Source organism: Sus scrofa, chromosome 4 (assembly GCF_000003025.6).
Source record: "Sus scrofa isolate TJ Tabasco breed Duroc chromosome 4, Sscrofa11.1, whole genome shotgun sequence".
In the NCBI taxonomy this organism is placed as follows: Eukaryota; Metazoa; Chordata; class Mammalia; order Artiodactyla; family Suidae; genus Sus; species Sus scrofa.
This window is the reverse complement of record NC_010446.5, coordinates 98639167-98665907: the sequence shown is the minus strand read 5'-3', so window position 1 is coordinate 98665907 and position 26741 is coordinate 98639167. Positions and strand designations below refer to the sequence as shown.

The window sequence follows — 26741 nt, the reverse complement described above, 5'->3', positions numbered from 1 at the left end:
TCATTTCCACTTTTCCACATGGGAACTCCTCACTTCATTTTTTATACTTATCATTTCCTACATCAAAACTTCTTAGGGAGTTGCCGTGGTGGCGCAGTGGTTAACGAATCCGACTAGGAACCATGAGGTTGCGGGTTCGATCCCTGCCCTTGCTCAGTGGGTTAACGATCCGGCGTTGCCGTGAGCTGTGGTGTAGGTTGCAGAAGCGGCTCGGATCCCGCGTTGCTGTGGCTCTGGCGTAGGCCGGTGGCTACAGCTCCGATTAGACCCCTAGCCTGGGAATCTCCATATGCCACAGAAGCGGCCCAAAGAAATAGGAAAAAGACAAAAATAAAAAATAAAAAAAACTTCTTAGGAGTCAAGAATACAAAATGGGAAAAAAACAGTCTCTTCAGCAAGTACTGCTGGGAAAATTGGACAGCTCCATGTAAATCGGTGAAATTAGAAGACACCTTCACACCATGCACAAAAATAAACTCAAAATGCCTTAAAGACTTAAACATAAGACATGACACTGTAAAACTAGAAGAGAACATAGGCAAAAGCATTCTCTGACATAAATCATACAAATGTTTTCTTAGGTCATTCTCTCAAGGCAATAGAAATGAAAATAAAAATAAACTGGGAGTTCTCTTGTGGCACAGTGGATTAAGGATCCAGCGTTGTCACTGCAGTGGCTTGAGTCACTGCTTTGACACAGGTTCGATCCCTGGCCCAGGAACTTCCACATGCTGAGGGAAATCCAACAAAAACAAAACCAAAAATAAACAAATGGGACATAATTAAACGTATAAGCTTTTGCACAGCAAAGGAAACCATTAAAAACAGACAACCTACAGAATAGGAGAAAATATTAGCAAAAGATATTACCTATTTGGGCTTAATCTCCAAAATACATAAACAACTCGTGCAGTTCACCAATTAAAAAAAAACCCAACAATCCGATTGAAAAATGGGCAGAAGACCTAGACATATCCTCAAGAAAAGACATATAGAAAGCTAGTAGGCATGTAAGATGCTTAGCATGGCTAAGTAATTAGACCCAAATCAAAACTCCAATGAGGGATTTCCCATTGTGGCACAGCAAAAACTAATCTGACTAGTAACCATGAGGTTGTGGGTTTGATTCCTGGCCTTGCTCAGTGGGTTAAGGATCTGGCATTGCCATGAACAATGGTATAGGTTGCAGACTCGGCTTGGATCTGGTGTTGCTGTGGCTGCAATTCAACTAATAGCCTGGCAACTTCCATATGCTGCGGGTACAGCCCTAAAAAGCAACAGCAGGTGTTCCTGTCATGGAGCAGCAGAAATGAATCCAACTAGGAACATGAGGTTGCAGGTTCAATCCCTGGCCTTGCTCAGTGGGGTGAGGATCCAGAATTGCTGTGAGCTGAGGTGTAGGTTGCAGACGTGGCTCGGATCCTGTGTTGCTGTGGCTCTGGTGTAGGCCAGCAGCAACAGCTCTGATTAGACCCCTAGCCTGGGAACCTCTATATGCCACTGGTATGGCCCTATAAAGACAAAAAGACCAAAAAAAAAAAGACAACAACAACAACAACAAAAAATAATGAGGTACCACCTCACACCTGTCAAAATGGCCATCATTACAAAGTTAACAAATACTGGAGAGGATGTAGAGAAAAGGGAATCCTCCTACACTGTTGGTGGGAATGTAAATTGTTAGAACCACTGTGGAAAACAGTATGGCAGTTCCTCAGAAAACTAAAAATAGAATTACCAGGAGTTCCCATTGTGGCTCAGCGGAAACGAATCTGACTAGCATCTCCATGAGGACGCAGGTTCGGTCCCTGGCCTTGCTCTGTGGGTTAAGGATCTGGCGTTGCCATGAGCTGTGGTGTAGGTCGCAGATTCAGCTCGAATCTGGTGTTGCTGTGGCTGTGGCATAGGCCAGCGGCTACAGCTCTATGATTTGACCCCTAGCCTGGGAATCTCCATATGTTGCGGTGGGGCCCTAAAAAGACCAAAAAAAAAAAAAAAAAACCAATTACCATATGATCCAGCAGTTTCTCTCCTTGGCATATGTCTGGACAGAAGTACAATTCAAAAAGTCACATGCATCACTATGTCCATTACAGCACTATTCACAATAGCTAAGACATGGAAACAACCTCAGCACCCATTGACATATGAATGGATGAAGAAAATGTGGTACCTATATGCAGTGGAATATTACTCAGCCATAGAAGAGAATGAAATAGTGTTGTTTTGCAGCAACATGAATACAACTAGAGATTCTCAGTACTAAGTGAAGTAAGTCAGAAAGAGAAAGATAAATACCAAATGATGTCACTTATATGTGGAGTCTAAAATGAACTTGTCTACAAAACAGAAACAGACTCACAGGCATAGAGAACAGACTTGTGGTTGCCAAGGGGGAGGAGGGGGGGTGGGATGACTGGGATTTGGGGGTTAATAGATGCAAACTATTATGTTTAGAATGCATAAACAACAAGGCCCTACTGTATAGCACAGGAAACTTTATCTAGTCTCTTGGAATATACATGTATAACTGAGTCACTTTGCTTTATAGCAGAAATTGGCACAACATTGTAAATCAATTATAGTTAAAAAAAAAAAAACTTCTCAGGAATTCTGCAAGACAGATCAATTCCTTTTCTGAGTATAACTCCCTTGGTGCATATTCATAACCTTGTTTTTCTCTGCCTTGCCTCATCACTTCTACTCTTACATCTATGCTCTGTCATCTAAAATTTTATAAAAACCTTTTTCTCCAGTATGTTTCTTATTATTGGTTTATACCTTTGTGTTCCTTTACTGTTCATTTTATAGGAGGCTCAGGAGGGAAAGACACTGAACAGGAGTAGTCAGTTTGTCATTTTGACCCAAAAGACCATTTTATAATTTTTGAGTGGTGAGCCATCAGTCATCTTATATTATTTATGAAATTATGTAAAATAATTTAGTCTGCTTTGAAGGATGCTTGGCAAATGGCTGGGAGAAGTTTGTTCAGGAAGCATTTATTGAGCACACATAGTTGCACTGAACTCTAGGGTGCTAGGAGAACAGATCGAATAAGTGCTTTAGTCAGTTTAGGAGTGGAGATGGAAAATACGGAGAAAATTTTTCTCAAAGGAGCTAAACTCTGAAGTTGCAGTAATTTGCTAAATGAAAGTCCATGTTCTTTGAAGAGCATTTTCAAAGGCATTCAGACATGAGAGAGCATGGCAAAACTGATAGACCTGAAAGTAGTTTCTTATAGCTGGGCATGTATGAGGAAGTGATAAATAAAACGGGAGAGTGGAAGTTCCCTTGTGGCACAGCAGGTTAAAGATCTGGAGTCATTGTAGCTGTGGTGCAGCCTGCAGCCATGGCTCGGGTTTGATCCCTGGCCCAGGAACTTCTGCCTGCCTTGGGTGTGGCCAAAAACAGACAACAAAAACAAGAATAAAAACTGGTGATGGGAGTTCCCGTCGTGGCTCAGTGGTTAACGAATCCGACAGGGAACCATAAGGTTGCGGGTTCGATCCCTGGCTTTTCTCAGTGGGCTAAGGATCCGGCATTGCCGTGAGCTGTGGTGTAGGTTGCAGACGTGGCTCGGATCCATCGTTGCTGTGGCCCTGGCATAAGCTGGTGGTTACAGCTCCGATTCAACCCCTAGCCTGGGAACCTCCATATGCCGCGGGAGCGGCCCAAGAAATGGCAAAACAAAAAACAAAAAACTGGTGATGGAGTCAGGAATATGGTCCTAAAAGGCCTGTATTTATTTAAGGTCTTTGAATTTTACCCTGAAAACAGTGGGAAGCAGTTGTAGGATTTTAATTTTGCTAATGATGTAATCAGGTTTACATTTCTAATCAAGATGGCAGAATGGGAGTTCCCTGGTGGCTCAGCAGGTTAAGGACCCGGCATTGTCCCTGATGTGGCTCAGGTTTGATCCCTGGCCTCAGTACTTACACATGCCAGGGGTGTGGCCAAAAAAAAGGGGGTAGCAGAATGGAGAATAGAAGAATATTAGGCAGGGAGATAAGCTAAGAGATTATTGAAATAATCCAGGTTGACTTATGTGAAAACACTTAAATCTTTAAGCAATATTTTCAAAAAGATTCTGTTCACAGGAATTCCCTGGTGGCTCGGAGGGTAAGGATTCTGTGTTGTCAGTGCTGTGGCTTGGGTCACAGCACAGTGACTGCTGTGACTTGGGTCAGTCCCTGGCCCAGGAACTTCTGCATGCCACAGGCCAGGCCAAAAGAAAAAGATTTTGACCACAATCCACATGAAAGAAAGATTTTATGTGGAAACTGAGAACTACATACACATGTGTGTGCACATAGAGCAAAAAATTTTCAAAACACACCTTACTCTTATGTGCGATATACTGGGAGATGTTCTTTCTTCTGTGTTATTTTTTTACCTAATTTCTTTTTTTTAAATCATAGTTAATTAACTTATTTTATTTTAGGGGTACACCTATGGCCATGGGAGTTCCAAGGCTAGGGGTTGAATCAAAGCTGCAGCTGCTGGCCTAGCCATGGCCATAGCAATGCCAGATCTAAGCCACGTCTGCTCCCTACACTACAGTTTATGTTAATGCTGTATCCTTAATCTACTGAGTGAGGCCAGGGATTGAACCGGCATCCTCATGGATACTAGTCGGATTTGGGACCTCCAGTCTTTACCTTTTAATTGGAATGTTTATTCCATTTATTGATATGCCTTAAGTCTAGCTTTTTTTTTTCTTGGCCATACTTGCTGCGTACGGAAATTCCAAGGCCACAGATCGAACCTGTGCCATAGTAGTGACCCAAGCCACAGCTGTGACAACGGCAGGTCCTTAATTGCTAGGCCACCATGGAACTTTCTAAGTCTACCATCTCGATACTTGTTTTCTGTTTGTCCTGCGTCCTTTGTTTCTTTGTTACTCCTTTTCTGCCCCGCCTTTTTAATTAGTTAATTAATTTTTAGCTTCCATTTTATCTTATATATAATGTGAGAACCTTAACAGTAATAGGATTCCCTTTCCCCAGGTCTTTATGCTATTGTTAACTATTTGACTTATGTATATTTTATATAGTATAATCTTTATTTATTTATTTTAGAACAGTCAATAAACTTTAAAGATATTAAGTGGAGGAGTTCCCGTCGTGGCGCAGTGGTTAACGAATCCTACTAGGAACCATGAGGTTGCGGGTTCGGTCCCTGCCCCTGCTCAGTGGGTTAACGATCCAGCGTTGCCGTGAGCTGTGGTGTAGGTTGCAGACGTGGCTCGGATCCCGCGTTGCTGTGGCTCTGGCATAGGCCGGTGGCGGCTCTGGCATAGGCTGGTGGCTATAGCTCCGATTCGACCCCTAGCCTGGGAACCTCCATATGCCGCGGGAGCGGCCCAAGAAATAGCAACAACAGCAACAAAAGACAAAAAGACAAAAGACAAAAAAAAAAAAAAAAAAAGGTATTAAGTGGAAAAACTGAATTTTTTTTTTCTTTCATTACCTAAGAATGCTTCTATACCTGTCTTTCCTTTCTGTAATGAGAAGGCAACTGTGCCTAGATTTCTTCTTTGTAGTTATCCTACTTAGGGTTCACTGAGCCTTTTGGATCTCCAGTTTTATATTGTTCATCAATTTTGGAACTGGTTCAACTATTATCTTTTAAAATATTTCTTCTCTTTCATTCTTTATTTTCTTCTGGGGTTCCAGGTGTATGTCCCATGTGTTCTTAGATTTCTGCTATTTTGTTCTTTTTTTTTTTTTTTTCCCCTCTCTGGCCTAATTTTGGGATACTTTATATTTATCTGCCTTCAAATTCAAGTATTCATTGTTCTAGTGAGCCCAATCTGTATTTTTCAGTTCTAGAATTTTCTTTTTTTTTTTTTTGTCTTTTTTTTAGGGCCTCACCCACAGCACATGGAGGTTCCCAGGCTAGGGGTCTAATTGGAACTGTTGCTGCCAACCTACACCAGAGCTTCAGCAACACCACATCCAAGCCGTGTCTGCAACCTACACCACAGCTCATGGCAACACTGGATCCTCGACCCACTGAGCGAGGTCAGGGATCAAACCCGCAACCCCGTGGTTCCTAGTTGAATTCGTTTTCGCTGTACCAAGATGGGAACTCCTAGAATTTTCATTTGATTTTTTCTTAGGGCACCTCTCTTCTGTTGATATTTCCCATCTATTCATCCATTCTTATAATTTCCTAAAAATTCTCTAACATTTGTAATCACTGTTTTAACGACCTTGTATGTTAATTTCAGTATTTGGGTCATCTCTAGGTATGCTTCTTTTTTTTTTTTGTCTTTTTAAGGCTGCACCTTCAACATTTGAAGGTTCCCAGGTTCAGAGCTGTAGCCACTAGCACACACCACAGCCACAGCAAGTGGGATCTGAGCCATATCTGCGACCTGCACCACAGCTCACGTGATGCTGGATCCTTAATCCACTGAGCAAGGCCAGGGATCAAACCCAAGTCCTCATGGATGCTAGTCATGTTTGTTAATCATTGAGCCACGATGGGAACTCTGGTATACTTCTGTCTTTTTGATGATTTGTGTGTGAATGTATATACTTTAATTATGTCTAAATATTCTGCCTCATAGTTCCCCTGTGGCACAGTGAGTTAAGGATCTGGCATCACTGCAGCGGCTTGGGTGCTATTGTGGTGCAAGTTGAATCCCTAGCCCAGGAATTTCAACATGCCACAGACTTGGCCCAAAAAAAGGAAAAGAAAATAAATATATATAAATAAATATTCTGGCTCTTTGCATATCTAAGAATTTATTTTATAGAAGATATTTTGGCTGATACTTGTGGAAACAGAATTGTATCATTTTCCTTTAAAAAGTGTTGAGTATTAGGAGTTTGTTCCCACTGTGCTACAGTGGGTTAATGATCTAACTTGTCACTGTGGCATTGCTGGTTAGATTCCAGTCCCAGGACTGAGGTTTAAGGATCCAGCATTGCCACAGCTGTGGCGTAGATTGCAGATGTAGCTCAGATACGATCCCTGGCCCAGAAACTTCCATAGGCCATGGGTGCGACTGAAAAAGGAAAAAAAAATATTGAGTTTTTCTTTCTGGCCGTCAGTTAAATTATCAGGGGATTGCTGTGGTGTGAAGGCTTGGTTTTAGGCTTTGTTAGGGTGAATTTGTTTGGACATAGCCCTTAGTCCTGGGACATGTTCCTTACTCCTTATCCATGGACTTTATAGAGTTTTAATAGAAAGTAAAAGTGTCTACTAAGCCCCTCAAACTTGGCAGTATGGAAACTCTAAATTCTCTGCCTGGTACTGGGCAGTTGCTGAAATCTCTGCTCATATCTTTTTGTCTTTTTAGGGCCACACCTGCAGCATATGGAGGTTCCCAGGCTAGGGATCTAATTGTAGCTTCAGCTGCTGGCCTGTGCCAGAGCCACAGCAATGCGGGATCCAAGCCGTATCTTCGACCTACACCACAGCCCATGGCAACGCTGGATCCTCAGCCCACTGAGTGAGGCCAGGGATCCAACCCACAACCTCATGGTTCCTAGTTGGGTTTGTTTTTGCTGCACTGTGACAGGAACTTCTCTGCTCAGATCTTTAGCTTCATAGTTACTGTTACTTTGGATTCCTTGGAGATAGCATCAGGGGAACTATATCTACCGTCTGGATTAATATGTTTTTATTGTTACATATTTTAATTATACACACACATATCCTACAGTTTTATAAAGTCAGTATCCATTTAGTGTTTATTATTTTTATTGCACTGATTTTGGCTGCTGTTAATATATTCTGTTTTCTTTGGTTTTCAGTAACTATACAATAATCTGCTTAGGTGTGGTCTTCTTCATATTCATCTGGTTTAGGGTTTGCAGAACTTTCTCTTTGTTTTTTTCTGTTTTAAGGCTGTGCCTGTGGCATATAGGAGTTCCCAGGCTAGGGGTCAAGCTGGGAGGACATCACAGAACTCAGTCCTGGTAGCCATTCTGTTGCCAGAGTTCTTAATGAGGAAGGTGGGTTCTATCCAGACAGCAACATAACTTTTTTCCCCAATCCCTGGCACAGAGGATTTATTTTGTTCTGTCACTGGCAAATCCTTGCTGAATCGTTCATCTGTTTTTTTTCTCTCTTCTTTTTTAGGGCTGTACCCACGGCATATGGAAGTTCCCAGGCTAGAGATCTAATCAGAGCTGTAGCTGCCAGCCTACGCCACAGCCACAGCAATGCCAGATCCGAGCCACGTCTACAACCTACACCACACCTCACGGCAGCATAGGATCCTTAACCACTGAATGAGGCCAGGAATTGAACCCACAATCTTGCGGTTCCTAGTTGGATGCATTTCTGGTGCGCCACAAACCTCCAAAATTTATTTTTTAAAAAATCAATAGTAGTTGATCTCAAGCTGTATTTTATTTATGGATTTGATTTATGTCTTAGGCATTTCTGTATCTCTGGTACCTAGAAGAGTGGCCAGCACATTTAGGCTTTCAGTAAATATTGGTTGGTTGAAGAGATAAAAGATCACATGGGAGGATGAATTACAGATAACCTCTAAGTTTCTAACTTGGTCAACTGTGTGGATGGTGATACTCACTTAGGGAGTATAAAAAGCAGAGACTGGGAGTTCCCGTCCGTGGCTCAGGAGTTAGCGACCTGACTGGCAACCATGAGGATGCATGTTCGATCCCTGGCCTCACTCAGTAGGTTAAGGATCTGGCGTTGCCATGAGCTGTGGTGTAGGCTGCAGATGCGGCTTGGATCCTGCGATGCTGTGGCCCTGTCATAGACTGGCAGCTACAGCTCTAATTGGACCCCTAGCCTTGGAACCTCTTTATACCACAGGTGTGGCCCTAAAAAGACAGAAAGACCAAAAAAGCAGAGATTGGAAACTACTCCATGCCTGATGGATAATATTTTCTTGTTTTATACCAGTGATATAATTAATAACGAGGAAATCCGATCAAAGTCAAAATTGTATTTTCTTGAATACTTCTCAGAGGAGTAAATTTTTCTTCTTCTCTTTAGGCATATAAAACTTTTGCTAATCGAGTGAACAATTTAAAGAAAAAGCTGGATCAATTGAAGTCAACCCTTCCTGATCCTGAGGAATCGCCAGTCCCTTCTCCAAGCATGGATGCTCCCTCCCCAACTGGTTCTGAGTCTCCTTTTCAAGGAATGGGAGGTGAGGAATCTCAGTCACCAACTGTGGAGAGTGAGAAATCTGCCACACCTGAGCCTGCGACAGATAATCGTGATGTGGAAGACATGGAACTCTCAGATGTGGAAGATGATGGGTCAAAAATCATTGGTATGTCCTGTGTATTTAGTAGGCAACTTGCTCTTATCTGTTTTGCTTTCTTACCAATGAATCTATCACAGGAATGTATTAAAAGATAGTTCAGGAGTTCCCATCGTGGTTCAGTGGAAACAAATCTGACTAGCATCCATGAGGACGCAGGTTCGATCCTTGACCTCGCTTAGTGGGCTAAGGGTCGGGCGTTGCCGTGAGCTGTAGTGGAGATTGCAGATGTGGTTCAGATCCCGTGTTGCTGTGGCTGTGGTATAGACCAGCTGCTACAACTCTGATTTGACCCCTAACCTGGGAACCTCCCTATGCCATGGGTGTGGCCCTAAAAAGACAAAAAACAAAGATAGTTCAGGAGTTCTTGTTGTGGCTTAGTGGGTTAAGAACCCAACCTGTATCCATGAGGATGCAGGTTCGGTCCCTGGCCTTGCTCAGTGGCGTAAGGATCCAGTGTTGCCACAAGCAGTAGCGTAGGTCGAAGATATAGCTCGGATCCTGTGTTGCTGTGGCTGTGGTGTAGGTCAGCAGCTGCAGCTCCCATTTGACCCCAGCCTGTGAACTTCCATATGCCACAGGTGTTGCTCTAAACAGAAAAAAAAGAAAGATAAAAGATACATTTAGGAAATTCAGGAGTTCTCATTGTGGCTCGGCTGGTTAAGAACCCAACTAGTATCCATGAGAATGTGGGTTTGATCCCTGGCCTCGCTTAGTGCGTTGAAGGATCTGGCATTGCCGCAAGCTGGTTGCCACAAGCTGTGGTGTACATCGCGGATGTGGCTCAGATCTGGCATTATGGCTGTGGAATAGGCCAGCAGCTGCAACTCCAGTGTAACCTCTAGCCTGGAAACTACCATATGCCACAGGTGCGGCCCTAAAAAGAAAAGAAAAAACAAAAAACATTTGGGAAATTCATTTTAAGCAGATATTATAAAGATAAAAAGAATCATAAATCATAAAGACTATGGCTTTTTAAAAAATCATGAAGTAAATGATTTTTCTCTAAAGCATAGTACTTTTTACCCCCAAATTAGGAAATATTGGGATATGTTATTTTATATTGGAAGCAGAGTCTGGAAAGTATTAGGATGCAATAACATCTCTTTTCTTTTTTTAAACAGTAGAAGACAGGAAGGAAAAACCTGTGGAGAAGTCAGCTGTATCTACTTCCATACCTACAAAGCCAACAGAAAGTATCTCAAAGGCCTCTTCATGTACTCCAGTGCCTGTGACCATGACAGTAACCCCACCTCTTCCAAAGCCTGCGAATACTTCTCTTCTCTCCCCTACTCCTGCATTGGCTTTGCCAAACCTGGCTAATGTGGATCTGGCAAAAATCAGTTCCATCCTTAGCAGCCTGACATCAGTCATGAAAAATACTGGTGAGTAAGCCTAGTCAAGAAGATAAAAACTTATTTCCATCTTTTTAATTGGGCCATCAGTCTGGGTTTTATTTTTATTTTTGTTCTTTAGTTAAAAGTAATTTTTTAAATTAAAAAATAAAACTAGTACATGGTCATTATAGACAAGTTAGAAAATCAAAGAATAAAACACCCATAATTCTGCCACCCAAAAGGAAACCTCTTGTTTAACCTTGTAAGTGTTCCATACATATATTAATGTGTTTGGGGAGATTAAATGTTTGTAATAATTTTTCTTTCAACAGTTAAAGCATTGGAGTTCCCATCATAGCTCAGTGGTTAACGAATCTGACTAGGAAGCATGACCATGAGGTTGTGGGTTCAATCCCTGGCCTTGCTTAGTGGGTTAAGGATCTGGCATTGCCATGAGCTGCTGTGTAGGTCACAGACGCGGCTCGAATCCCGCATTGCTGTGGCTGTGGTGTAGGCCGGCGGCTACAGCTCAGATAGACCTCTAGCCTGGCAACCTCCATATGCCTCGGATGTGACCCTTGAAAAGACCAAAAAAAAAAAAAAAAAAAAATTAAAGTATGTTGCATATATAATTGGTCTTCCATATTCGCAGGTTCTGCATCTGCATATTCCACATCTGTGGATTCATCCAAACATGGATTGAAAATATTTGAGGGAAAAAAAATTTCAGAAAGTTCCAGAAAGCAAAACTGGGATTTGCCATGCCCTGGCGACTATTTATATAGCATTTACATTATATTTATAACTTTACTTAAAATACCTAATGCAAGGTAATCTAGAGATGATTTAAAATATATGGAAGAATATGCATAGGTTATATGCAAACATGACACCATTTTATAAAGGACTTGAGCATCTACAGATTTTGGTATATTCGGCTGCCCTGAAACCAACCCCCTATGGGTACTGAGGGACAACTGTACATTTGAAATCAGCTATTTAGGAGTTCCCTGGTGGCCTAGCAGGTTAAGGATCCAGTGTTGTCACTGCTGTGGCAAGGGTAGAGTTCCTGGCTCAAGATTCCACATACCATGAGCATAGCCAAAAAACTAATTAATTAATTAATTTAAAAAATGAAATCAGCTACTTAAAATTTTTTAACTACATATCATGAATGTTTTTATAAGTCATTAAATAAAAATATTCATCTATATCATTTAATAGCATTTAGCAGTTAATGATGTAGCATTTAATAATTTATCCAAGCTTTTATCATTAAACATCTAGTGTGTTTCCAGTTTTTCACTGTTAGAAAGAATACTGTGGAGTTCCCGTCGTGGCGCAGTGGTTAACGAATCCGACTAGGAACCTTGAGGTGGCGGGTTCGGTCCCTGCCCTTGCTCAGTGGGTTAACGATCCAGCGTTGCTGTGAGCTGTGGTGTAGGTTGCAGACGCGGCTCGGATCCAGCGTTGCTGTGGCTCTGGCGTAGGCCGGTGGCTGCAGCTCCGATTGGACCCCTAGCCTGGGAACCTCCATATGAATGAATGAATGAATAAATAAATAAATAAATAAATAAATAAATAAAATTAAACTGAAAGTCTTAAAAAAAAAGAATACTGTAATGAAAAACCTTGATGCTAGAATTTTACGCACAACCCTTAAAAGGATTAAGTATAAAATGTGTTTTTAAATGGAAATTTTAATGAAAATATATAAAAGTTGGAGTTCTTTTTGTGGCTCAACAGAAACAAACCTGACTAATATCCCTGAGGATGCAGATTTGATCCTGGGCCTTGCTCAGTGGGTTAAGGATCTGGTGTTGCCACAAGCTGCGGTGTAGGTTATAGCTGTGACTCAGATCTGGTGTTGCTGTGGTGTAGGCCGGCACCTTTAGCTTGGATTTGACCCCTAGCCTGGGAACTTTGTAAGCCGAGGGTGCAGACCTAAAAAGAAAAGAAAGTGTGCAAAAGTAGACCCCCTTTTCATTCTCATCACTGGTTTTCAATAGTACAAACACATGGCCAATCTTGTTTCTGCTGTGACTTATCCAATCTTGATTATTTTGAAGAAAGTCATAATTATTTAATTTTTTTCATAAATAATTATTTCTAAAAGGTGAAGACAAAAAAACAGCATGTAGGTTTTTACTTTTTTTCATATTATAACTAAAATTATCTCCAACAAAGGTACTATTTTATTTGCCAAAGTTCCCATTGGGCCTCAACCTCTTCAACACTATTTTATTTTAATCTTTTTCAAATTCAATCTTAAAAAAATTGTTTTAACCTGCATTCCTTTGATTAAGACACACTTAAATTTATTTTATTTGCTTATCAATTATTTTATCTTTGTGAAATTCTGATTATATTTTTGATCATTAAAAATGAAAAATTATTTTCTCTTTAGATATATACCCTTTTTCCTATGTTAAAAACCTACCTGGGAGTTCCCATCATGGTGTGATGGAAATGAATCTGACTAGGAACCACAAGGTTGCGGGTTCGATCCCTGGCCTTGCTCAGTGGGTTAAGGGTCTGGCATTGCCGTGAGCTGTGGTGTAGGTCGCAGATGAGGCTCAGATCTGGCATGGCTGTGGCTGTGGCATAGCCCGGCATCTACAGCTCTGATTAGACCCCTAGCCTAGGAACCTCCATATGCCGAGGATGTGCCCCTAAAAAAACAAAAAGACAAAAAAACCCAAAAACCCACCCAGTATTTTAAAATGTGAAAATGTAGAGTTCCCCTTGTGGCTCAGTGCTTAACGAATCCAACTAGGAACCATGAGGTTGCAGGTTTGATCCCTGTCCTTGCTCAGTGGGTTAAGGATCCATCATTGCTGTGACCTGTGGTGTAGGTCACAGACACGGCTTGGACTCCATGTTGCTGTTGTTCTGGCGTAGACCGATGGCTATAGCTCCGATTTGACCCCTGGCCTGGGAACCTCCATATGCCGCGGGTGCGGCCCTAGAAAAAAAAAATACCAAAAAAAAAAAATAATAAAATAAAATAAAATGTAAAAATGTGAAGGTTGCTATATAACTCCATTTTAAAGTCCATTTCAAAAAGAAATAAATTGGGAGTTCCCATTGTAGCTCAGTGGTTTAACAAATCTGACCAGCATACAGGAGGATGCAGGTTCAATCCCTGGCCTCACTTGGTGGGTTAAAGATCCGGTGTTGCTGTGAGCTATGGTATAGATCGCAGATATGGTTCGGATCCTGTGCGGCTGTGGCTGTGGTACAGGCCAGCAGCTACAGCTCTGATTTGACCCTTAGCCTGGGAACCTCCATATGCCATGGCTGCAGCCTTAAAACACAAAAAACAAAAAACAGAACAACCCCCCCCCTCCCAAAAAAGGAAATAAATTGGAGTTCCCATCGTGGTGCAAGTGGACACAAATCTGACTAGGAACCATGAGGTGGCGGGTTCTATTCCTGGCCTTGCTCCATGGGTTAAGGAATCTGGTGTTGCTGTGAGCTGTGGTGTAGGTGAAAGGTGTGGTATAGGTTGAAGTCATATGGCTCGGATCCCATGTGGCTATGGCTGTGGCGTAGGCCGGCAGCAACGGTCTGATTGGACCCCCTAGCCTGGGAACCTACATATGCTGTGCGTGCGGCCCTAAAGAGACAAAAAAGATTAAAAAAAAAAAAAAAAAGGAAATAACTTATTTATTACATAGAAGTATGCATTGGCCAAGTTATACAGCACAGTGGCTCTGATCGTAATTAGCCATCAGTGTTTGTTGAACACCAACAGAACTCTGATATGTATCTTCCATTTAAGAGAAAAAAATAGGTTCTCTAATCTTTATTGGGGCTCTGAAAACAAAAGAATACATATGAAAAAAATTAATATATTTAATTAAGGGTGTTCCAGTTAGATGGGAGCATGTCTTAATCTGATTTTCAGATTTTTTTTTATTTGTACAAGATGGAACAGTCATAAAATTTCTGTTAAACATACCAGACCGATTAAGTGACAGGGAAGTGTCATGAATGATCATTTTGAATTGCATTTTGTTGAGTTAATCTTTCTGCCACCAGGTGTCAGTCCTGCATCAAGACCGTCTCCAGGAACTCCTACAAGTCCCAGCAACCTCACCAGTGGCCTGAAAACACCTGTACCTGCCACGACAACATCTCACAACCCTCTGGCAAATATCCTCTCGAAGGTGGAGATCACCCCAGAGAGCATTCTGTCTGCTCTTTCCAAAACCCAGACACAGTCAGCCCCTGCACTGCAAGGTAAACTGACACATGCCAGAGAGACTTGAATTGTGAATGTTTGTCTCTGGCTTAATCCTGGATTCCATTTCTGAGGACTCCAAAGCCATGCAATGTGTATTATAGTTAATTCATTATTCTCTTTACCGTGTACGAGCTGGCATTTATAGAATTATGGAATGTCAAAGCTGAAAGAGACTTTGAATATTATCTAGTCTTATCCTTTCCTTTTCAGGTGAACAAATTAAGGCTTAGAGAGGTGATGTGACCTGCTTAAGATCACACATCTAGGAGTGCCCATTGTGGCTCAGGTTAAGAACTCAACTAGCATCCATGAGGATGTGGTTCAGTCCCTGGCCTTGCTCAGTGGGTTAGTGATCTGGCGTTGCTGTGAGCTGTGGTGTAGGCCACAGACAAGGCTCGGATCCCATGTTGCTGTGGCTGTGGTGTAGGCCGGCAGCAGCAGCTCCAATCAACCCTTAACCTGGGAACTTCCGCATGCCACATGTGCAGCCCTAAAAAGCAAAAAAAAAAAAAAAGAAGGGGGAGGGTCATACATCTGTCTGTTCAATGATGAGCTGAGACTAAAAGGTTTCCCTACGGGAGTCCAGTATTCTTTCACTTAGACCATTTACCCCAACCTCGCCTCTTAGTACAGGTTAGTTTATATTGAGGTTTACATATTTTAATGTTAACTGAAACAAAAGGCAGTGAGAAAGATCGGTCTATCAGAACTCTTATGAACCATGGTTATCTCTTCTATGTCCTGATGTTTTGTAGAGGCCTCTATAGATAACGTAATTTTTTTGTTTTCTTTCTACCTATTATCTCTACCTTTTTTGAACCTCTCCATTCTGCTTTGCTAATTATCTGTTTTGTGCCTAAAATTGTCTGCTTCTAACATTTTTTTCGTAAGATTTACCTTGTTCTCTGTTCTCAGACCCTCCAGATAGCAACCTCGGTATAATTATGCAATAAATTACAAACTGCTTCAATGGTGATTTACTCTATATCAGTAGTTCTCAGCTAGGAGCCACCAGGGGATATTTGCCTTGTCTGAACACGTTTTTGTTTGTCACAACTGGGGTTAGGGGTGCTACTACATCTAATGGGTAGAAGCCAGGAAAGCTATTTAATCCTACAATGCACAGGACAACCTCAACAACAAAGAAGTATCCAGCCCAAAATGTCAGTGGTGCTGAGGTTGAGAAGTCCTGCTTTATGTGAATAGAGAGCAGCAGTACAGGTATCTTAATTTTCTTACTTCCTAAACTGTTCTGTAACTGGATTCACCAAGCACTGTATCATAGTGAGCTTTGTCTTGCAATGTAAGAGAATTTTGTTACACAGCTAAATGCTGTTAAATAATAATCCACATCCCTACATATTGGTGTCAGCAGTAAAGAATTAATGGTAATACTACAGTACATCTTTTACCATTTATTTCAGGGATAATTAGTTTGAGAGATTGGCATGTTTATGATTTCTCCCTTTAGTTCCTCTTCTGTCACCTTCCTGTAGTTACAGTAAAAGTCTTAAACTCATTTGTATTTTAGCTTCACATATATAGATATGATATTACATTTTAAAGAAGCTTTTCTTTCAGCAGATTGTTAATGACAGTATCAAGTGGACCTTCTCATCAGACAAAATTTGAACCGAACTAGGTGTGTTGTGATGAAATGAGAAGTAGAAATCTCAGGAAACAAGCTTTGTGGAATAACAGGGCAGTTCATCATCTTTCAGTTCCTTATGGAAAGTGGAATTCTCTTTGATTTTTGAAAGAGTTGTGTCCAACAACTTACATAGCTACCTTTCTTCAAACACTGTAAGGGAAATCACTTAGAACTTTGCTCTGCATGTGTTACCCATAGCCCTTATTGATGGATTTTCAACACAAAAGAATGACTTCAGTGGGCAAAGAGCTATAGTGTGGTTTAAGATTGAAGAAAAGTAATTCTTAGTGGTAGGAGACTCTTTCACCTATTGCCAGAAATCTGAGTAGTATCTACGATAATAAAATGGTCTTTTGAGGAATTTATTTCACATCTGAAAGATACGTTAAAATGTCTTTTGGGGGAGGGGGGATCAGTCTGTTTTATTGAGGGGCTTTGTGGGAGAGTCAAAGAGCTGGGAGAACAATGAGATCCAGTGTCCCCTGGCTGGTTTCTCACAGCTTCACAGTTGCTGCTAAAATATCTTTTTTTAAATCATATGGTATTATCACATACCACTTTTTGGTACTTGAAGACATCTGGTTTTGGTAAAAGCAGTGACTACTAAAAATTAAATCAAACTATTGGGGGGAGGATTAAATAACCATAGCACTTTCTGGCAATGAAATGTGGGTTGTTTTTTTTCAGGAGGATAATAACTAAAATCAACAGTATTTTGATTATTTGGATGTTATCAAATTTTGGAAATTATAAAAACCATGCATCATTTAGAAGTTGATGGCATTTGAAAATGTTTCAGGGATGGTGTGACCTTAAAATTCTTTAGTCCTTAAATCTCCTAGCGATTATGAATGAAAATTAAAGTTTTGAAGAAACATTTATTGAAGTATATGAAATATTTTCTTTCATCATATCATTATGAAGGGAAAGTTTTAGTATATGACTGAAAGCCATAAACTCAGGTGAAATATACATTAAAAGTTTTCATTTGTGATCAGAAATTGTGTTTTCTTGGAGTTCCCATCATGGCGCAGTGGTTAACAAATCCGACTAGGAACCATGAGGTTGCGGGTTCGGTCCCTGGCCTTGCTCAGTGGGTTGATGATCTGGCGTTGCCGTGAGCTGTGGTGTAGGTTGCAGACGTGGCTCGGATCCAGCGTTGCTGTGGCTCTGGCGTAGGCTGGTGGCTGCAGCTCCGATTCGACCCCTAGCCTGGGAACCTCCATATGCCGCGGGAGCGGCCCAAGAAATAACAAAAAGACACACACACACACATACACACAAAAATTGTATTTTCTAAAGTATGATTGGATTTAAAGGATCTGTTATTTCTTTGTTATTTTCATAACAAAATAATATTTCAGTTATTTTCATAAGAAATTTTCTACAGGAGTAATTTGCTTGAATGGATTTCAGCCTTCCTTTGCTCCAAAGAAGTATTTCTCAGTCCTTCTGAGAGGGTTTTGTCTATCAGTGAGTAGGGTTGAATCTCATCAGTGGCAACCCAGGTAGACCAGTTGTCCTTGGAAGTTTTCAACCTACATGATGGGATTGTATGTTTTCTTATGAAAAGATCAGTGTCCCCATGGTCTAGCTTTCTAAGTCTTTGTGGTGTATGTTTATATATTTATTATTGCTACATTTTGCATCTAAAAATTTTACAGTCAAAGCTTTGTCTCCCCATAGGTAACACCAGTCTAGCAAGAGATGCTCCTTGAAAAAAAATCCCTGTTCAAATAAATTCCTACAATTTGCATATTGCTGTCTCTCTCCTGAGAATAGCAGTATACGTTAACTTATTAAAGACAATTATGGAGGATGAAAAGGAAGCGTAGGGCAGAATATCTATTTGTATTTAGAGAAACAGTTCTACAGACCAGACTTTTAGAAATATTGGCTTAAAGTGTTATTTTAAGAATAATTTTGCCCCCTTTCTTTTCCTGCTTTGTCTTGTTTCAACTGTGAATGATTCTGACACTAAAATCTCCCCCTTCCTGTTGCCTTTTATTGTGCCATGTTGGACCTGTTTCATGACTACTAGAAACATTTCAGTAATTTGCTCTCATATATTAATAAATAGATCCAGTGTTTTCTATTACATTTAGCCATTGCTTATTTGGTCTGGATTCCCTTTGATCTAGTATTTTAGTGTCTATCTGGTTCCCACTGGAATGAATGAGAATATCCAATTAATCTACATTGTTTTCATTGTAAGCTACAGAGTTGTTCTTTTTAATTCCTCTAATCTTTGTTTCTATAGGCCTGTCATCTTTACTTCAGAGTGTTACTGGGAACCCAGTTCCATCCAGTGAAGCTGCATCCCAGAGCACTTCAGCGTCCCCCGCCAACACCACAGTCTCTAACATAAAAGGAAGAAATTTGCCCTCCAATACCCAATCCTTTATTTCCAAAGGCTTCAGCTATTCTCCTAATTCATCAACTTCTGAAGTCTCTTCAACTTCAGCCAGCAAGGCCTCGATTGGGCAAAGCCCAGGGCTCCCAAGCACTACTTTCAAGCTCCCATCCAACACTCTGGGGTTTACAAGTACCCACAATACTAGCCCTGCTGCCCCACCTACTGAAGTTGCCATGTGCCAATCTTCAGAGATCTCCAAGCCAAAGCTGGAGTCCGAGTCCACCTCCCCAAGCCTGGAAATGAAGATTCACAACTTCTTAAAAGGTAATCCTGGTTTCAGTGGCTTAAACCTAAACATCCCAATCCTGAGCAGTTTGGGGTCCAGTGCCCCAACTGAAAGCCATCCGTCAGACTTCCAGCGTGGCCCTACTAGCACGTCAATTGACAACATTGATGGAACCCCTGTGCGGGATGAACGGAGTGGGACGCCCACCCAAGATGAGATGATGGACAAGCCCACATCCAGCAGTGTAGATACCATGTCCCTGCTTTCCAAGATCATTAGCCCTGGTTCCTCAACGCCCAGCAGTACAAGATCACCACCCCCTGGGAGAGAGGAAAGCTACCCTCGAGAGCTCTCCAATTCTCTATCTACATATCGGCCCTTTGGTTTGGGCAGTGAATCACCCTATAAGCAGCCGTCTGATGGGATGGAGAGACCGTCTTCCCTGATGGACTCTTCACAGGAGAAATTCTATCCAGATACTTCTTTCCAGGAAGATGAAGATTACCGAGATTTTGAGTATTCAGGGCCTCCACCCTCTGCCATGATGAACCTAGAGAAGAAACCGGCCAAATCTATCCTGAAATCAAGCAAGCTTTCTGATACCACTGAGTACCAGCCAATCCTGTCCAGTTACAGCCACAGGGCCCAAGAATTTGGGGTCAAATCTGCCTTCCCTCCATCTGTAAGGGCCCTTCTGGACTCTAGTGAGAACTGTGACCGTCTGTCATCTTCCCCTGGGCTATTTGGTGCCTTCAGCATAAGAGGGAATGAACCTGGGTCTGACCGGTCACCTTCACCGAGTAAGAATGATTCATTTTTCACCCCTGACTCCAACCACAATAGCTTGTCTCAGTCTACCACTGGGCATCTCAGTTTGCCACAGAAGCAGTACCCAGACTCTCCTCACCCAGTCCCACATCGTTCCCTTTTCTCTCCGCAGAATACCCTTGCCGCTCCCACGGGCCACCCACCCACGTCAGGTGTGGAGAAAGTCCTGGCCTCCACCATTTCCACCACATCGACGATTGAGTTTAAGAATATGCTTAAAAACGCCTCACGAAAGCCCTCAGATGATAAGCATTTTGGCCAGGCCCCCAGCAAGGGCACTGCAAGTGATGCTGTCAGTCTCTCAAACCTCACCCAGCCCAGCTTGGCAGCCACTGATCAGCAACAAGAAGAGCACTACCGTATAGAAACCCGAGTCTCCTCCTCCTGCTTAGACTTGCCTGATAGTACCGAAGAGAAGGGGGCCCCTATAGAAACCTTGGGTTATCATAATGCATCCAATAGGAGGATGTCAGGGGAGCCAATACAGACTGTAGAGTCCATCCGAGTTCCTGGGAAGGGAAATAGAGGACATGGGCGTGAGGCTTCAAGGGTGGGTTGGTTTGATTTGAGCACCTCAGGCGGCTCGTTTGACAATGGTCCCTCAAGTGCCTCTGAGTTGGCATCCCTTGGGGGTGGGGGCAGCGGAGGCCTCACTGGCTTTAAAACAGCACCGTACAAGGAACGGGCACCCCAATTTCAGGAAAGTGTCGGCAGCTTTCGTTCCAACAGTTTCAACTCAACATTTGAGCATCATCTCCCCCCGTCCCCCTTGGAACATGGGACACCCTTCCAGAGAGAGCCAGTGGGGCCATCATCTGCCCCACCTGCCCCTTCTAAGGATCATGGTGGTATCTTCTCTCGAGATGCACCCACTCATCTACCCTCTGTGGATCTTTCGAACCCCTTCACAAAGGAGGCGGCGCTGGCCCATGCTGCCCCACCTCCTGGAGAGCACAGCGGAGTTCCTTTCCCCACCCCACCCCCTCCTCCACCCCCTGGGGAACATAGCAGCAGTGCTGGGAGTGGTGTCCCTTTTTCTACTCCACCTCCTCCTCCACCTACCGTTGACCATTCTGGGGTTGTACCCTTCCCAACCCCACCACTGGCAGAGCACGGAGTGGCAGGGGCTGTGGCAGTATTTCCCAAGGACCATAGTTCCCTCCTTCAAGGGACCTTGGCTGATCATTTTGGGGTGCTCCCAGGACCCAGGGACCATGGGGGCCCTACCCAGCGGGACCTCAACGGCCCCGGCCTTAGCCGTGTACGCGAGAGCCTCAGCCTACCTTCCCATTCTCTGGAGCACTTGGGCCCAGCCCATGGAGGAGGAGGTGGGGGAGGCAGCAACAGCAGCAGTGGGCCTCCCTTGGGTCCCTCACACAGAGACGCCATCAGCCGGAGTGGGATGATCTTGCGGAGTCCCCGGCCAGACTTTCGGCCTAGGGAACCTTTTCTCAGCAGAGACCCTTTCCACAGCTTAAAGAGACCCAGGCCACCTTTCGCTAGGGGCCCTCCGTTCTTTGCACCAAAACGCCCATTCTTCCCTCCCAGGTACTGATGGAAACTAAGGGAAAGGCATTTTGAACAGTCTAGAGAGCATTGGAAGTAGGAATTTGGTTTATTATTGTTGTTCCTTGTTTGTTTTTCCTCCTTTGATTTTTTTTCTTTTTTTATTATGACAAAGGGCCTCCCAAATTAAAAAGTCATATATGCTTACATTTCACTATTCCATCCAGTTCTCCCTCTCACTGCTCTTATACCTACCTTCTCCAAGTTATTTGTATTTTAAGGGTGGGGGGCAAAGAAATACAAGCAAAACTACTTCATTGGGCTGGGGGGTTGAGGGGTGGGGAGGAAAACAAATCTTATTTTATCCCACCTATTGAAGAGTATTATTACATTTGAAATAAAACTTCCATCAGTACAGTTAATAACATGTGCAATGTTGGGATGTTATTTTGGACTTGGCTTATCAAGTAGTCAATGGAAGGATCCCCGTCCCTTTCTCTTTCCAGTTCAGTTATTGCTGTAACCAGTGTGGCTCTCCTCCCTCTATGCTCAGCATATGCCGGCTGACAGTCAAGAGGTGCTGCAGGGGAGGAAATATGGGAGACCTTGGACCTTTCAAGTTTCTCATTTTGTTTTTAAAGGCATTTTGAAGTTGAGTTCTTTACGTTTCTCCTAAAATCTAGAGTGTTTTTGTTATTTTTAAAGTCAGCTTCTTAAGTGCTATTAGGCAGTAACTTTGAGGACGGATTGTATCCTAGTAAAAAATCATATCCTAGTAAAAAAGGATTTTTTTTATTTCAAGGTCAAAATAAGAAGTAACTACAATATAGAGAAAGGAACCCATTAATGGTATGCTGTGACCTGCCTATCTGTCATAAACAAGGAAACATTTCTGAGGTAGTTTCACACATCTTGCACCAAGCTCTAGCTTCCTGCTTTTCTTTCTTGACTCTTTCTCCCTCAGTTTTCACTTCTGTTTTAGCCAGAAAGAAAATCACTACAGTTGACAATTGATACAAATGTACAACTGAAATATTATCCCTGTGTTTGTTTGTTTTTAAATAAGTAGACATTTTTACCATGGTGCCTCCCTAACATAAGTGACATTTGTTGGTGGTTTTCAACAGAGGTTAACCACAAGGGAAAGGTAAATATTTGTCTTTTTCTTTTCCCCTTGACCTAGTCCTGTATTCTCCCCTGTTCTTGGTATGTCAAAGGAAGAGGGTCAGTAGCATGATTCTTTATATTTTACCTCTTCAGACCTGTCTTAGTGACAAGTGGGTATTATACATATCTTTTCAGAGAAACAGGAGGACCTCATTAAGTCCAAAATTACCCTGCTCTACAGATAGCAGCCTGTCACATTTCAAGGCCCAAGCCCTATCCTCACCTCCCACTCTCAATAGGAAATGAAGAATGTTTCTGCCCTTAGTCATTTTACAGGAGAAGGAAATACTTTTCTTTTCCCTGAACTGAAAGGCTTCTTATTTCTATTTCTACAACTAGTAATGGGAAAAAGACAATCACTGCACTTTGAGTGTTTTTATCTTTGTATCCAGGGACACTGAAAAGAAAATGTTGCTTTACAAGTATTTTATTATTGAGTATCTTACCCCAAGGTACACACTGGTAATCTCTAGCCAGATAAGTGGAAGAATATGAGTAAAAGAAAATCCTAGCAATTTTCATATTTTCTTTCAAGTTAGTATAGGAGTAAGTATAAGAATTACAAAGATTGCTTTGGATTCCTCCAGTAAAATATTAAAGATGGGAGAGAGTAGACAGTGTAGTGACAGTTGATTCTTCCTCTCAGAATAAACTTGCTTTCCAGATAAAGAACAGCTTAAACCAGGTGTGCATCAAAGTTTGGGAGTTTTTGTGTAATCCATGTTATTTATTTGGGTTCGCCGTCTGTTTTGTGGTTAGGATACTGCAAGTCATTCATCTTCCTAATGCGTTTTCTGGTCTTAAGCCAACTGTTTGTTCTTTCTTTGACCTCCAGCCTCTCTGCCCTATAGCTCTTCCTACAAAATTGCATGATACATAACCTTGTAAGTGGGATAGGGTATATATAGTGTAGCAAAGCAAAGAAATGGTAAAGTTATATTGAGTCCTAAGACATTTGTTTAGAGAAAAAGGATAAGAGAGGGTGGGGTGGGGAAGGGAGAGTTATTTGACTCAGAACTGAAATAGGTTTTGTTTTGTTTTGTTTTGTTTTGTTTTGTTTCCAAAAATTAAGTAGGATGTTTTTCACTCCAGAATAAAAGAATGTGAATTCCTTCTGCTGCTCTCGTTTAAGATAAAAGTAGTGTTTACTTGAAAAGGCTCTCTGACCATTTGATTTTATCAGAAAATGTGGGGTTGTCAGGAAAGTGGCTTCCTGAAAGTTGGGGCAGGGCAGTTGTCCTCAAAAACATGATGGCTAATACATGAAAGGAAGATCTTGTTGTATAATTTAAAAGATGGACTTTTAAAGGGTGGTTTTCTGTGGAGTGTTTTTTTTTTTTTTTTTTTTTTTTTTTTAAACGCCACAAAATCCTCAGTGCATTTCTTTGAGGATGGGAGTGAGGGTTTATTTGTGACTGTCAGTTGTTAACTTTAAGGAAATCTGTCAACAGCAGTAAATGAAGATGACAATGTATATATGTGATATAGTGAAACAAAAAAGACAATTCTGGTATTCATAACATGAAACAAAGGGGTTTTATTCTTTCTGTCTGTGATTTAAAATTCCGTGCCCATGCTCTGACTTTTGTATTTCAACCTGAATTTTAAAAAATAAACAAGTTTTTTTTTTTTTTTTTTTTTTTTAAAGAAAGCATAGCATAGTGTGTTTTGGCAAGGACGTGATTCATATGAAAGCAGAATATGTGAAGTTGTTACTAAGGTCCTTGGTGCTCACTGTAAAATCACAGACAGAGAATTGGTGGGTGGGGGTCATGAATACACGGGTACTACTTAAAACTCAGTGATACAGTATGAGAAATTGAGTACTTAAGTATTTTGTAAGAGTTTACTTCTTAGTCAGCTTAGATGAGACCTCTCCCTGCTCCCCTCCCAAAAGTTGAGAGTAAATAGAATTTGGTTTGTTTCCAGGGAGGGTAAAATGATCAGAGACTAGAATTTTCATCCTTTCCGATCCCAGGAATACAATGTTTGTGATATATATGGTACAGCAGACCTATCTAGATAATGTGAATATGCTAAACTTCCTAATTGCAGAATATTCACTATCAATCCTGAAGTTACTGGTTCATGCAGAATTAAGCTTCAGCTGTTAATGTTTTGAAGCCGCTGTAAATTACTGCTTTTCCCTTTTTTTTTCCTTCTCCTCTCTGCCCCCCTTTTTTGAATGGGCTGGGGTGCCTGTTAAGATTAAAATTAGATATGTTGGATTGATATTCTCACGTGTTCAGTGTGGAAAACAAAATGAGTATATGCTTTAGAGGCAACAACAATGAAATCTTTTTTGAAATGTGTATTAATATCATTTAATAAAATAACTAGTTCTAAAGGTTTGACATTTTTCTTTGAGATTTGGGGCTTTGACCAAGGGCCCCTGGCTTCTCTGGTGAGTGCAAATAGGAGAGAACTTCTCCAGGAGCTGAAACTTCTGCTTTGTGGAACAGGCCTGTGGTTGGAAAAACTTAAATTTTCTCCAGCAAAGACCCTACGTGACTGTCCAGGGCTGAAGGTGAAACCAGCTACAGAAAGCAGAAAGAAAAGCCTGGATATACCTCTGAAGATAACAGTTGTGTTGGCTTTTGGTCTGAGAGTGCGTGAGGGGTAGAGGGGGTGGTGTGTGTGCCTGCACAGTTCTGAGGCAAACAGACCACCCATCTCGTCCCTTCCTTGTGACCTCTTGCACTTTCTTCTCTTCCAGCCATTCCTTTTTTTTTTTTTTTAATCTCTTTGTCCCCAATATTATGTTTTTGTTTTCCTGTTTAATAAAGTATGGTTTCCTTTGTTGTGTGGTTGACTTTTCCCCTTTCACTTATCTTGTCCAGCTGTCCCCTTTGACTTCTGCCCTCAAAGTCACTGAAGGCAATCTGAGCCTCTTAAGATCTTCATGGCCTTGTGGGTTTTCTGTTTGATCCTTTATGTAATTCAGCTTTGGAAAGAGATGATGGGTGGGTGAGATCGAGGTGTTCAGGGAGTGGTTGGTAATGAAGTGAGTATACTGGTGGATGATAATTTGTGTATATCCTCAAAAAGTCGTATAGTTATGAGCAAAGAAGCAACTTGGGGTGGTGTTGGTAGGGATCCTTCTGGCCAATTCTTTGCCCACATCTACCCTTCTTGCATGTTGATAGTCTATCATACAGAAGCCACACTCAACCCTCCTCTCTTGCCCCATCCCTTTTTCATGACCCAGTGAGGCTTAGTGAATGGAATGTTGGCTTAAAGGGTAAAGAGAGTCACTGCATCTAGACCAGGCCCGGGTCACTGGCAGGGTAGAAGACTCTAAATAGCAGCCTTGAATGCGAAGCTACACGTGTCACCAGATACTTCAGAAATAGCAGCAGCCTAGGAACACACCCAGTAGGTAGGGTGTACCACTGTACTGGCTGCTTCTGGAATCTGGCTCACCCTTTCTTCCTTTCTTGAGACCTTGACTTGCCCACCTGATACCTGTCTCCAGCCCCAAGGAAGCCATAGCTTTTGGAATTTCTCATCAGCCTTTCTGGGCATGTTGAAAATATGTTAACTTCCCTGAAATTGTTTTTATTTAAGTCAGTCTAGTATAGGAGGGACGAGTTAGTCCCTCATGTGTGTAGACAGAATAACAAACACCATCTTAGTGGGTTTTAGGGTATTGAGGTGTTTCTCATACTTGTTTATGAGTAACTATGGACAGGTCCAGTCAGCTGCTATTCACAATTGCTGAGTAGTTAAATCATTGAGGCTGCAAGACGGACACCTGTAAGTGAGATACTAGCTCTTAAGTAAACATCCTGTTCTGCCTTCCCTCATGTAGAAGTAAAGAGAGGCACATGTAAAATGAAATATCAAGTTATTTCTGAGTTAACTGCTGGCAGGAGGACAGGAGAAACCTTCAAGGCTTAGTTACAAGGTTGAGGAGAGGGTGGTAACGTTGAGAACCACAGTTGCCTTATGGTTCCTTTTTTTCCCCCTGTCCTGTGGCAAGAGTCAAAAATTGATAACATAGATGTGGTTGGAGGGGCTAGTGAGCAGTCTCAACAGGAAGAACACAAATACAGGCTGTAGTTTTTTTGTGTTTGACTTAAAAAGGTGTGGGCTAAACCAGTCC

The 26741-nt window shown here is 41.9% G+C and overlaps 1 protein-coding gene across 7 annotated transcripts in view; it reads left to right on the top strand.

Moving 5' to 3' along the window:
* RPRD2 (regulation of nuclear pre-mRNA domain containing 2) overlaps positions 1-24983 on the top strand; it is a 93682-nt gene extending 68699 nt beyond the window's left edge. For 2 of the 7 annotated variants that reach the window (XM_003355199.4, XM_021089903.1), the window contains 4 exons: positions 8983-9265; positions 10381-10641; positions 14638-14838; positions 18754-24983. In XM_003355199.4, coding sequence (XP_003355247.2) covers positions 8983-9265; positions 10381-10641; positions 14638-14838; positions 18754-21518 — 3510 coding nt within the window. In that variant the 3' untranslated portion in view covers positions 21519-24983. The remainder of the gene's footprint in view (positions 1-8982; positions 9266-10380; positions 10642-14637; positions 14839-18753) is intronic. The other 5 variants (XM_021089902.1, XM_021089901.1, XM_013988089.2 and 2 more) reach the window with 4 other exon arrangements.